Consider the following 11,285-nt stretch of genomic DNA (forward strand, 5'->3'; position numbering starts at 1 on the left):
CCGCCCGACCTCGGCGCCCCGGGGCCGGCGTGTCCCCGGACCCCCACTCGCCCCGCGCGGCCCGGCCCCTGCCTGCCCCGGGGCTGCCTGTAGACGGTCGTTAGAGTGGCGCCCACTCCTCGGTGGGCCCTGTGCGTCCCCGGTTCGGTCCCCGCGCTCTCCGCTTGCTTCTCTCCACGCCCAAGTTGGAGCTTGAAGTTGGTGGTTGTCTAGTTGGTGGAAGTCGGCGCAGGTTTCATGGCACCAGCGCCGGTTCTGAAGGTGCCGAGTTGAGGGGGTTGAGGGTTCGAGGCGGGCAAAGCACAGTGGTTAAGTGCTGAGTGAGTTTTGGGGTTCCTTTCAAGCTTCTCCCCCGTTGGGCCAGCCTCTGCGGTGAAGGCCAAGGACGCGCTTTACAAAAAGGCGCCAAGCGAGTGTCTGGGTTTCCCTTTAGTTACACGATGGGTTGCAACTTTCCTAACAAGGTTTGCTATTTTGTTTAAGCAGGTGGTGCTGGGTTGGGGTTTTTTTAATTGCTAATAAGCGCGCAGGTTTTCTGATAGTTGGCAACTTTTCTAACAGGATTTACTGTTTTGTTTATATACAGTCTTTTTAAAAAAATTGCTAACCCTTGGATTTTCTACCTGATAGGTTGCAACTTCTACAGCAGGGTTTACTAGCAGGTTAAATACAGCCTTTTAAAAAAAAATGCTGAACATAAGATTTCCTACTTTAGGTGTTGGTATGCACACAGATCATTTTTTAGTTCAAGGAGTTTTCTTAAAGTTTACAGAGAACCCGGAAAGCTGTTAAGGAGACTTTTAAGATTAGACAGTTGTCATAGCGGTGATTTTAAAAAACAAAAACTTTTTTTTTATCAGTGTTTTGTTATGGGTGAAAAGAAAACCCTTTAAAATACAGAAAGTTTGTGGTTCAAATCCGCCAGACGCTCTGCTGGAGAAGGAGGGGCACTCCTGTACCGGTCAGATCCAATTTGATGGTACACACACACACACACAATAATAGAATTTTTTTTAAATTACAGAAAGTTTTAAAGGATTGTGCAGAGGGCGTGGAGACCTCATCCTCGATCTTTCAGTTAAGGTGTTGCCAGACTGTTGCAGACCGAGGGTCCCAAAGAATAGAATAATTTTATAGTTATTAATAATGAGACAAACAGTCAGGAATGAGATAGAGCAGAGAGCATAAAACAGGGGGTCAGCAGTTCTCGACCGAAGACCCCAAGCCAAGCTTCTCTCTTTATTGAAAATTATCAGTAGGTAAATCACATTTTCTATTGAAAACTTTCTGCTTGACTCAGGAGGGAGGGGTTCACAAATGCAAGAATTTGGTAAACCCTTAAGGATTACCTTAGTGCTTCAGGGTGAACTCTAGCTCAGGAAGTAACACTCCCTCTGTAAGGGGCCTCTTGCTGTCTCCTGTCTTGCAGGGAACAAACTTACCATTTTCTGGGATCTGCCACAAGAGAAATCCTAACTTACAAATCTGTAATTCCTTCAATTCCTGAACAAGGGTTTTCATATAATATTTGGTATAAAGTTTGGCTTCCCATACCAGACTGTCTTCATGTAACTTCACGTAGTAAATAGTTGTGTAATGTTGTGGTGTGTTCTGTTAGTCCCTTTTGAAGCATGTGTCTTAGAATACACACCCACATACATAGACACGCTTAACACACAACCACTTTGCTCCAGCAGCCCTGGAACTGCCACAATAAGGTTTTCAAGATTGTAAAGCTTTCCAGAAGCCATCTATCTGTCAGTTACCTTTTTCTCCCTTTGCTCTTCCTAGCAATCATTAAGACATTTGGTTAGCAGCCAGGTTTCTCAACCACATCACCTGAGGGGTGAACGGTTAACTGTTATATAAACATACCTACTCGAAAACCTGGGGCTCAGTCACTGCGTTCTTCTGAGGAGACTTGTGGGTATTTTAATGTCCACAGTATTCTGACCCTAAATTTGGTGAACTTTAAAATCTTCACGATGCTTGACAATTTGATGGTGGTGTGTATTTCTTAACAAGTAATAACATCAAGAACTTAAAAGAAAGCTGAACATTTTGACTAGACCAAGGTAAGAGACCCTAAATTACGTCTTTATTGTTCCTTATGATCTATCCTATTATTTCTGTTACATCAAGTTCTTAAAATAGTGTGTCTGGGATTTCCTGTCTCTGAAAACCTGCTGAACATGCAACTATGTTACAGCTAGAAAGTTTAATCTGCCTGATATTACACCCTCATTTTTAAGCCAATTTATTGAGTGAAAATAATTGTGAATAGAAAGTTAGAATTGAAGTTAAATTGTTCCTCTTGCTGAGAAATAATTTACACGTTAAAAAGTATGCATGAAGTTGCTTTTAAGTATAACATGTAAATAAGGCTCAGCACTTTAGAAAGAGTAGCAGACTTTGTTGAAGAACAAGGTGGTGGATAGTTAGGAGTCAGTATGGGCTCAAGGTCAGTGAGCGAGTCATAACAGTAAAAGGTACAGATCCATTCCATGGAGCCAGACTTCTGCCTGCAGAGGTGGAGGCTGCTCTGATGTGGTTTCATATGTACATTTTCACCAGCTGGCATGACCAAACTAACTGTTCTAGACTGTTAGAAGTTTAGAAATATTTCTAAATAACCTCCCCGTGCCCCATCCCTCCTACCTTAAAGCACACTTTGTGGCTGTAAGGTTTTGTTGTTGTTGTTTTTTTATTTAGGTATAAAATCTATTAACTAAAGTAAGAATTCCTTGTAACAGGCATAGGGGTGTGTGTGTATGTGTGTGTCTGTGTCTGTGGTGTTTTTTATTTGTTTAGATTTAAAGGTATATCTCTAGGGCGAGCTCTGGTGGGCCCAGTGGCAAGAAGCTGCACTGCAGTCCCAGAAGTGCACAGTTTGAATCCACCAGATGCTCTGCTGGAGAAGGAGGAGCAATCTCCTTCTGTACCAGTCAGATCTGATTTGACGATCACACACACAGAAATAAAGAAAATAAAAGGTGTATCGCTAAGCAAAGATTTTCTAATGGAATTAATGGTTTAAACATGGAAATACATAGAGAAAGGATGTTAATCATCTGAGTTCAGAAGATGATTGGACAGTGTTCTAGAAGAAACTTTTTATCCAAAATTAATACATTCCATTGTATTGAACTGAGAAATAGGATTGTCTGGATACAATTGTATTGAGTCTGCGTGTTCCTGTGTGGTTTGAGAGTGGAGCGCACACGTTGGCTTTCATTCAGAGTTGTGTTTTGTGATGTTGATTATGATCCCCACGTTGTCACAATGTCTCTGATGGGGTGGTGGTGGACCCTCTAGCCAGAACCCCCCAGAATTGCCCAGAGGCAGTTAATGACATGGGAGGAGCTTGCCTGTCCTCCCAGGGTGCAGCTGGTGGGTTTTACCACGTGCCTTCATGTTGGTAGCACACGCTTTTCCACCACACCACCACCTCCCTCTCTCCAAGTATCCGTCCATGTCACTTTCCTAGAGAATTCCTTTCCCTTTTCTCCTGTCCTGTCTCTTGCCTCCTGAGCTTCATGCCTGGTCAGACCCTGCCTATTTTATTCTCATATGGCTGGTTGTTCCAAAGAGTGTTGATGGCCCGAGAGGTCTGTGTTGTTTGGCTTGAGAGCTCTGGTGGCTTGGTGCCAGCCCAGAGGCACATGGTTCAAGTCCCGTGGCTGCTCCGCTTACTGTGCGATGTACAGGCTCTGAAAACCTGCTGGAGGTTCTCACTCGAGCGTAACGACAATAACAACGTTGTGTGGCTGGAAGTTAAGTCACAAGTGATTTCAGGTCAGGTTGAGGGTGACCGGGCTACAGTTTTCTCTGGTGTGGAACACTAGGAGAGAGACCCACGGGGAAGGGTCTGCAGTAAATTCAAACTCGTGCAGTAAAAAACATGTGTTTTTAAAAACTGAAGTCTGTGCACGTTGAAACAAAACTCTGGGCTTCATGTGTAAATATATTACTTTCCTGGATGTGAACAATTCCAAATACAAACTGATGAATTTCAGGGACAGCTCTGCTAATGTACTCTGTAAAATCTCTGACGGTTCAGATCTGTTCTATGAGAGAAAAATGGGCCTTCTCCCATTTCACTTTACAGCCTCAAAACCCAGTAGAGGGTCCCTGTGAGTCAGAACCGCCTTGCCCTCAGTGTGTGAGCCAGGGAGAGCCGTGTGTGGCAGGGACTGGAAGCGGGCTGATCCAAAGTGGCATAATGCAGGTTTCCAGACTATCTTTTTGGCTTCTTGGGGATTTTTTTTGCAGTATTTTAGAAACAGTATTCTGTTTTGCCCTCCAAGAGCCCTTCAAAGTATGTCGTTTTCCTGAAAGTGTCGTCCTTACTGGAAAAGGCACTGAGATTCTTTTAGAAATACCTTCTACTAGTTTTTCTTATCCCCTACTTTATAACAAAATTAGTCTTTAGGTAAAGAAACTTCTTGGTTGGGAACTGAAAGGTTAAATAAGGGGTTTTTTCCCCTTCTGTGACATATTGTAAAAAATATGCTAAGTGATGGCTACAACTGTAGAAAAACCGCGTACAGCAAGTAGAGTTGGTGAAAAATAGTCTTTTCTTGAGAAAACAGGAGTTCTTAATGATGCTTGGTCTTATATAGAAATTTTGTGTTTACTATATAGATGCAAGTTTCACTTTTATATCTTCTAAAAATCTCTTTTTAACTTCTCTTTCAGTGGAATATTGGTGAACAATACTAAGTTAGATGGACCTTTATTGCAAATTCTATTTATGAACAATGTGATTTCAAAGTAAGTAATTTTCTTTTTTAAATGTAGTGAATTAATGTGTTAAGAGTGTGAGGTATCTTGAGAGAACTGTTGTTTCTGTTTCACTTGAATTATCTTTGTTGCTTTTTTACAAGTTCATGGAGTTAAAACTTAACAGGAAAATGATTTTTAAAACAAAGACATTTGCCATCAACATAAATCTGATGTTAGTGTGGACTCTGCTGTGTCTGTCCGTTTCCACATTGGGAACAGGGCATGAGTCTCCGTTAAAAGCCCAGGAGCCGTCCCTGGGTGGTGCAGACGGTTAACTGGGGTTTGGTGCTCAGACATACCACACGTGAGGTTGCCATGAATTGGAGTCTTAATTGTCAAGTAATAACAGCAAACCTAGTAAATGAAAAACCAGACCTGATTTCCTAAAGTCACAGTGACTCATTGTGCCCCAGGGTGTGAGCCAAACTGCCCGGTCCAGCGGGTTTCCAGGCTGGAAGGTTTTTTCCAGTTGTAGTTTGAGTGTAAGAGTCTGCAGCAAATTGGTTTACCATTTGGCCATTCTTACACACTTGGTTTCATAGCATTCGGTTCTGTCTCCCTGTAATTCTCCTCACTTACCCTTCTGGCCTGCCCCTTCTTCCCGCTGGGCTTTATCCTCCTGTCCCTGTGACCGTCTGGGGTTGATTATTGTAAGGAGTGATTGCATCTCTGATCCCACTGATAACCCTATTACTGTTGTTAAGTACCGTCAGGTCAGAGCCAGCCCTGCAGCTAGTTTTCAGGGCCAACAAGTCACATGAGAGGAGATTGCTGTCTCTCCCGTGGAGCAGCTGGTGGATTTGAACCGTGTCCCTTTAGATTGGCAGCACTTGTTTACCCTTGAGCTATCAGAGCTCCCTGATAACCTTGTAGTCCTTTCTTCTGTTTGGTTGAAAGTTGAGCCATAAGGGTAAGTTTGGTCCAAAGTTCAGACGTAATATGGGGCAGTAAGTCTTGGGAATTCCACCAGTCTCTTGGTCCAGGAAATGCAGCCTTTTCTAGTTTGTTCTGTTCCACATTTCCCCCGCTCTGTCCTGGACCTGATTCCACTCTGTTCTCACTCAGGTTGGTCAGCATTGGAAGCGGGGCCCCACCGAGTCCCCCTTGTCTCAGAGTTGTACAAGTTGAGATTCGGGTGGCCCACTAGTCTCTTGGTTTTTCTTCCCTATTTGTTGGGCTCAGAGAAAGAACAATAATTGGACCTGGATGCTGCTAACAAGCTAGTAAGACCTAAAGCAGACGTGTGTAGAACACGTCTTGTGGACGTTACTTTAGGCTGGGATCTTCGTTGAAGCAGGCTGTCTGTTCCGTCTCCAGTGTAGCGAGCACAGCTCTGATGGCCCAGCAGTCAGAGGCTGCCCTGCAGTCCCCAGTGTTGAGCTCTGGTCACCTGGAGGTCAGAGGCTGTGCTGCAGTCCCCACTGAGTTCTTGTGACCCAATAGTCAGAGGCTGCCCTGCAGTCCTCAGTGCAGTGAGCTGAGCTCTGGTCACCTACAGGTCAGAGGCTGCACTGCAGTCCCCACTGACCTCTTGTGACCCAGCAGTCAGAGGCTACACTGCAGTCTCCAGTGCAGAGAGCTGAGCTCTTGTGTCCCGGCGGTCAGAGTCTGGGCTGTAGTCCTCAGTGCAGTGAGCTGAGTTCTGGTCACCTGGAGGTCAGAGGCTGCACTGCTCATGGGTTCCAACCACCAGCTTTGTTTTGGTTGTCAGCTAAATGCTCGGTAAATAAACACTAATAAAAATGCACCACCACCGTAAATTCTCCCCAGCTCAGGTGACTTTTACATCCTGGCTGTCTCTATGACGGAGTAGCTGTTGCTTTGTGCGGTCAAACCTCTGAATCCGAGGGAGCTGTGTGGGTGACAGCACAGCCCTGTGCCGTGCCCACAGCCTCCCCTGTGCCCAGCTCCGTGCCCACAGCCTCCCCTGTGCCCGGCTCTGTGCCCACAGCCTCCCCTGTGCCCGGCTCCGTGCCCACAGCCTCCCCTGTGCCCGGCTCCGTGCCCACAGCCTCCCCTGTGCCCGGCTCCGTGCCCACAGCCTCCCCTGTGCCCGGCGCCGTGCCCACAGCCTCCCCTGTGCCCACCCTGCTCTTAGCGGTCACCGTCCCTCCACTGCGCTGAGGATGTTTTCAGGAAGACCCCAGCGTGCTTGGGCTGGGGGATGCTTTGCGTTCCTGCAGCTCTGGCCACAGTCTGTGAAATGGGTTGAGCCCTTGCTCTGTCCCTTTGTCAGAGGATGGCCATAGACATTTCAGATTATCACTTTCAGGATGATGGTGGTTTGGTACCATCAAGTCGACTGCGACTCAGACTGTCCCTTTGTCAGAGGATGGCCATAGACATTTCAGATTATCACTTTCAGGATGATGGTGGTTTGGTACCATCAAGTCAACTGCGACTCAGAGTGTCCCTTTGTCAGAGGATGGCCATAGACATTTCAGATTATCACTTTCAGGATGATGGTGGTTTGGTACCATCAAGTCGACTGCGACTCAGAGTGACCCCTGAACAGTGCCCTGGACCTTGCCTTGTCCTGTGCTGACACTTCTTGAGTCACTGTGTCAGTCCATCCCATCACGAGTCTTCTCTGACCCTCCACCTTTCCAAGCATGATGTCCTTCTCAAAGACTAACCGTTTCTAAAAACACCCAAAATAGGTGATACATTTTGACCTGACGTAGATATCACATGTGATAGCACATCGATGTCACAAAAGATGCTTCTCCATCTTTGCTTCCTACCAGCACCGTGGCTGCCCCTTCTCCAGACGTGTTTGCTTGGTCGAGGTACAGAGGTGGTACATGGTGGGCTTGCTGCCTCTCAGCAGAGGGACCCTGATGGACGGCAGCCCCGCGAGGACAGGCACGGGGGCGCTCTCGTGCCATTCGGGTACGGGAAGCTGCTTCTGAGGCCTCATGCCTGCTCCCTGGCCCCTAGCAACTCCTGGGACCCAGCAGCTCCCAAGTGAGCTGTAGAGAATAGTTCATTAAAGGCTAGAGAGTTGGGGGGGTGTTTCGTTTTTTCCAGTTTGTGGTTTTCTGTAAATTCTTCCTCTTTATAGTAATAGTTTGTATTTAGAAATCCTGGTGGCATAGTGAATGATGTGTCTGGCTGCTCCCTAAAAAAAGATGGATGGTTCAAATCCATCAGCAGTTTCCTGGGAGAAAGATGGGTGGTTTTTTCCCATGAAGATTCACGAGAAATATGCTAAAAGAATACTGAATCAGAGTTGACCGAGTGGCAGAGAGCTAGCCCTTGAATAGACTAACTGGTGGTGCTGTAGGTTAAACATTGGACTGCTAATTGAAAAGTTGGTGGTTCAAACCCACCGGCCGCCCCCCAGGGAAAGCTGAGGTGCTCTGCTTTGCTGCATTGGACGTCTGGGGCAGCTCTGCCCTGTTGAGTAGAGTCACCATGAGTCGCCATTGTCTTGGACACCGGGTTTGCACTCCTGTGTAGAGAGTCTGGAAGAAGGGGTATCAGTAATACTAAATATATTGGTTCCTTTTGAATACCAAAGGTACCCAGGTGGTAGAGTGCACTGAGAAAAGTGGGCAGTCTTCTGTAAAGATTTACACCCCCAGAAACCTGGAGCGTCACCGTGAATCTGGATGGGGGGGGTGTCACCGTGGGTCCGGATCACAGTGGGATGACCATGAATCCAGAGCACTGCACGGGGGGTGTGTCATTGAATCCAGATCACTGGGGAGGTCACCAAGAGCCCGGATCATGGGGGAGGGGCCGCCGTGAGTTGGGATCACCCCGTGATGGCGGTGGATTGGATTTGGTTTAGGGCTGTGGAAATGGGGAGCTAGGAGCCAGAGCAGGAAGGATGCTTCATTCTGTACCTTTATTTCTTTTGAATTTCCAACTGTCGGCATGTCTTCTAATTCTAAATTTAGTGCATAAAATCTTAAAATAGTTGAAAAGTTAGCCATCTTTGTCTGTTGAGTACTTTGCTAGCTTGTTGCAGTCAACCTGAGAACAGTGTTTCTTTTCCTAAGGAATTGGTTCCTAAGTGTGGACAGAGCCTCTGATTTGCTAGACCTCTGAAGAACAAGACAAACCTTCCATGTTATCCTGCGGAAGTCCTCCCGCTATAAAGTGTTTTCCATGTGGATTCTGACGGCTGTATCCTCTTTTGCAGGCAATATCATCATGAAATTGAGGAATTCGTTTCCAATTTAGTCCGAAGATTTGAGGAGCAGCAGAAGCATGATGTGGAAAAGACTTCCTTTAGTCTTTTGCCCCAGGTATTTCACCCTTAGGAGACTTTTAGACCAGGGAGCTGTTCTGACCTCTGGTATTCTTAGACTGCATCAAAACCAGCCAGAAGGTTTGAGAGCTGACTGATCACCTCGCCTCCTTGTGCGGACGTCAGTCTGCAGTCCAGCCCGCGCAGGCCGTGGACTCCGGGACCGTCAGCACCTTTGGTGGGGGTGGTCCAGCTGAATGCAGCCCACCACACTCACAAGTAACACGCTGACACGCAGTTTTGAGGCTGAAAATTCATTTCATGCCATAGGAAGGGGAAAATCTTTATTTTTAGAGTTTAGAAAACATGGGTTATTTTATACAGATTTTTAATTGTTCCCTAAAAGTAACAGTCTCAAGGGAACTCTGATATTCTAATTGGCAAGAAGCTGCACTGCAGTCACAGAGGCATGCAGTTCGAATCCACCAGATGCTATGCTGGAGGAGGAGGGGTAATCTCCTCCTGTGCCCATCAGACCCGATTTGACGGTACATGCACACAAAAAAAAAAAATTTAAAAAAGTAATGGACTCTTGGGATAAAAGGATATGGCCCATATATTTTTTTCTTCTTTCACCTGATAAAAAGAAAATACAAAGTGTGCCCAGAGAAGTCTGAGAATTTCTTTCATGTGATTACCATAGCACTTGTTTATGGGTGGCGTGAATCAGAATTACGTGTTCTGGTGGGGTGTAGGTGGTGGAGGGATGTTTCCTTTTTAATTCACAATAAAGCAGGTAGAGTCTCGCAGAGAGAATTGTTAGCTGTGACCTTGAGGTTGATCAGTGAGGATTCAGCTTTTTGTTGTCACTTGCTGTTTCTACTGTCAAGTCTAATTTTTAGAAAATCAAACAAATATGTACAAATAACTATAATGAATATACGTGGTTTAAGGATAGTGCCTTAAGGGTTCTTTTCTTTCTTTCTTTTTAATTTACAGGGGAAAGTGTGAGCACTTTCATAAGAGTTGGATACAAAAATATGTCTTTTTAAAATCTCTATCAACCTAATTAGGTCATTTAAAAATAAATTAATGTCTCTGACCAATGTAAGTAATGAAAATTTAATGATCAGTGTTTATAAATGCGAAAAGTTCATACTGATGTTGTAGAGGAATCTGTCTGTGTTCCCTCTTTCCTTTTTACACCTCTCGAGAGATTCCTCTTGTTCTTGTTTCCCTCCCTCTGACTACGACAGTGGCTCTAAAGTGTGATGTTCTCAGTTAGAAAACGAAACAAGTGTGCTCACTTTCCTAAGGTTTGAAATCTAAGATGGTCAGACATTGATAACACTTGTTAATGTGTTTTTTTCTGTCTGTCTGTCTGTGCGTTAGCCGTCCAGCATTGTACTGGAAGAGGACCAGAAAGTGGAAGAGCCCAGCGCCATGAGACCTGGCAGCGAGGCCTTCAGTGTAAGTGTGGGTGTCATGGTCGGAAGCTGTCAGTTCCCGGGTCCCATTTCATGGCTGTTGTCAGGGATCACAGCGGAAACAGCAGCACAGCCTCCGAGGGGGTAGATCTTCACAAAGGTGGTAGTTCACTTTTTCATCACAGTTGCATTGTGTAGTGTGCTGGGGACACAGGGGCGTACTCTGGGGGTTTTTTATTGCCTGCTTGAGTTGCGTTTGTTTTCATGGACCTGGATACTTTAGAACTTATAAGAGGCATGAAGCTGAGGGATAGGGAGCAAACATAACATGACAAATTTGAAATGGGAAATTTTTAACAAGCGAGGATAGCGGGTAGAAGCTAAAAGAAGGTAAACGGGTGAAGCTCCCTGTGGGCTTACAACCTGTCGGTGTGTACAAACGTCGGGCATAGGTACCGCTCAGTGCTCTCCGTCTGCGGCTTATCTCAGTCCTCACAAGACCGTGGAATCTGAGACTCCATGCTTGGAGTGCTGTGCCCTCAGCGGTGTTCCCTAATTTTTCAGTCGTTGGACCGAGAGGAGGGGGAGGTCTGAAACCCTCTGGAAACGCGTGTTGACTGGAGAGATGACATTTCCACAGTTGGGATAGAGGTGGTTCTTGGGAAAGGCTGTTTACTTTGGATTCTCCTTTGTAGTACTGCGTGGCAGGGTCAGGACCGGTCACTGGTTGGGGTGCAGGGAGCACTTTTCAATTCAACTTTTAGAGAATGAAAGCAATGCAAAAGAATGGTGTATTTGGTTCCAAAAAACCCGGCTGGTCCTGTGGCTACAGAGATGTCAGCCAGCAGGTGGTGCAGAGAACGTTTCTGGATCTG

At 45.9% G+C, this 11,285-nt stretch overlaps 1 protein-coding gene across 1 annotated transcript in view; it reads left to right on the forward strand.

The window, feature by feature from the left end:
• The window catches only part of ZCCHC8 (zinc finger, CCHC domain containing 8), a 25,193-nt gene that overhangs the window by 356 nt on the left and 13,552 nt on the right, over positions 1-11,285 (forward strand). Inside the window, exons 2-5 of the mRNA XM_006894641.1 lie at positions 2,033-2,075; positions 4,699-4,773; positions 8,936-9,041; positions 10,376-10,453. Coding sequence (XP_006894703.1) covers positions 2,033-2,075; positions 4,699-4,773; positions 8,936-9,041; positions 10,376-10,453 — 302 coding nt within the window. The remainder of the gene's footprint in view (positions 1-2,032; positions 2,076-4,698; positions 4,774-8,935; positions 9,042-10,375; positions 10,454-11,285) is intronic.

This window comes from Elephantulus edwardii, unplaced genomic scaffold (assembly GCF_000299155.1).
Source record: "Elephantulus edwardii isolate Elephantulus edwardi_28Jun2011 unplaced genomic scaffold, EleEdw1.0 scaffold00148, whole genome shotgun sequence".
Classification (NCBI taxonomy): Eukaryota; Metazoa; Chordata; class Mammalia; order Macroscelidea; family Macroscelididae; genus Elephantulus; species Elephantulus edwardii.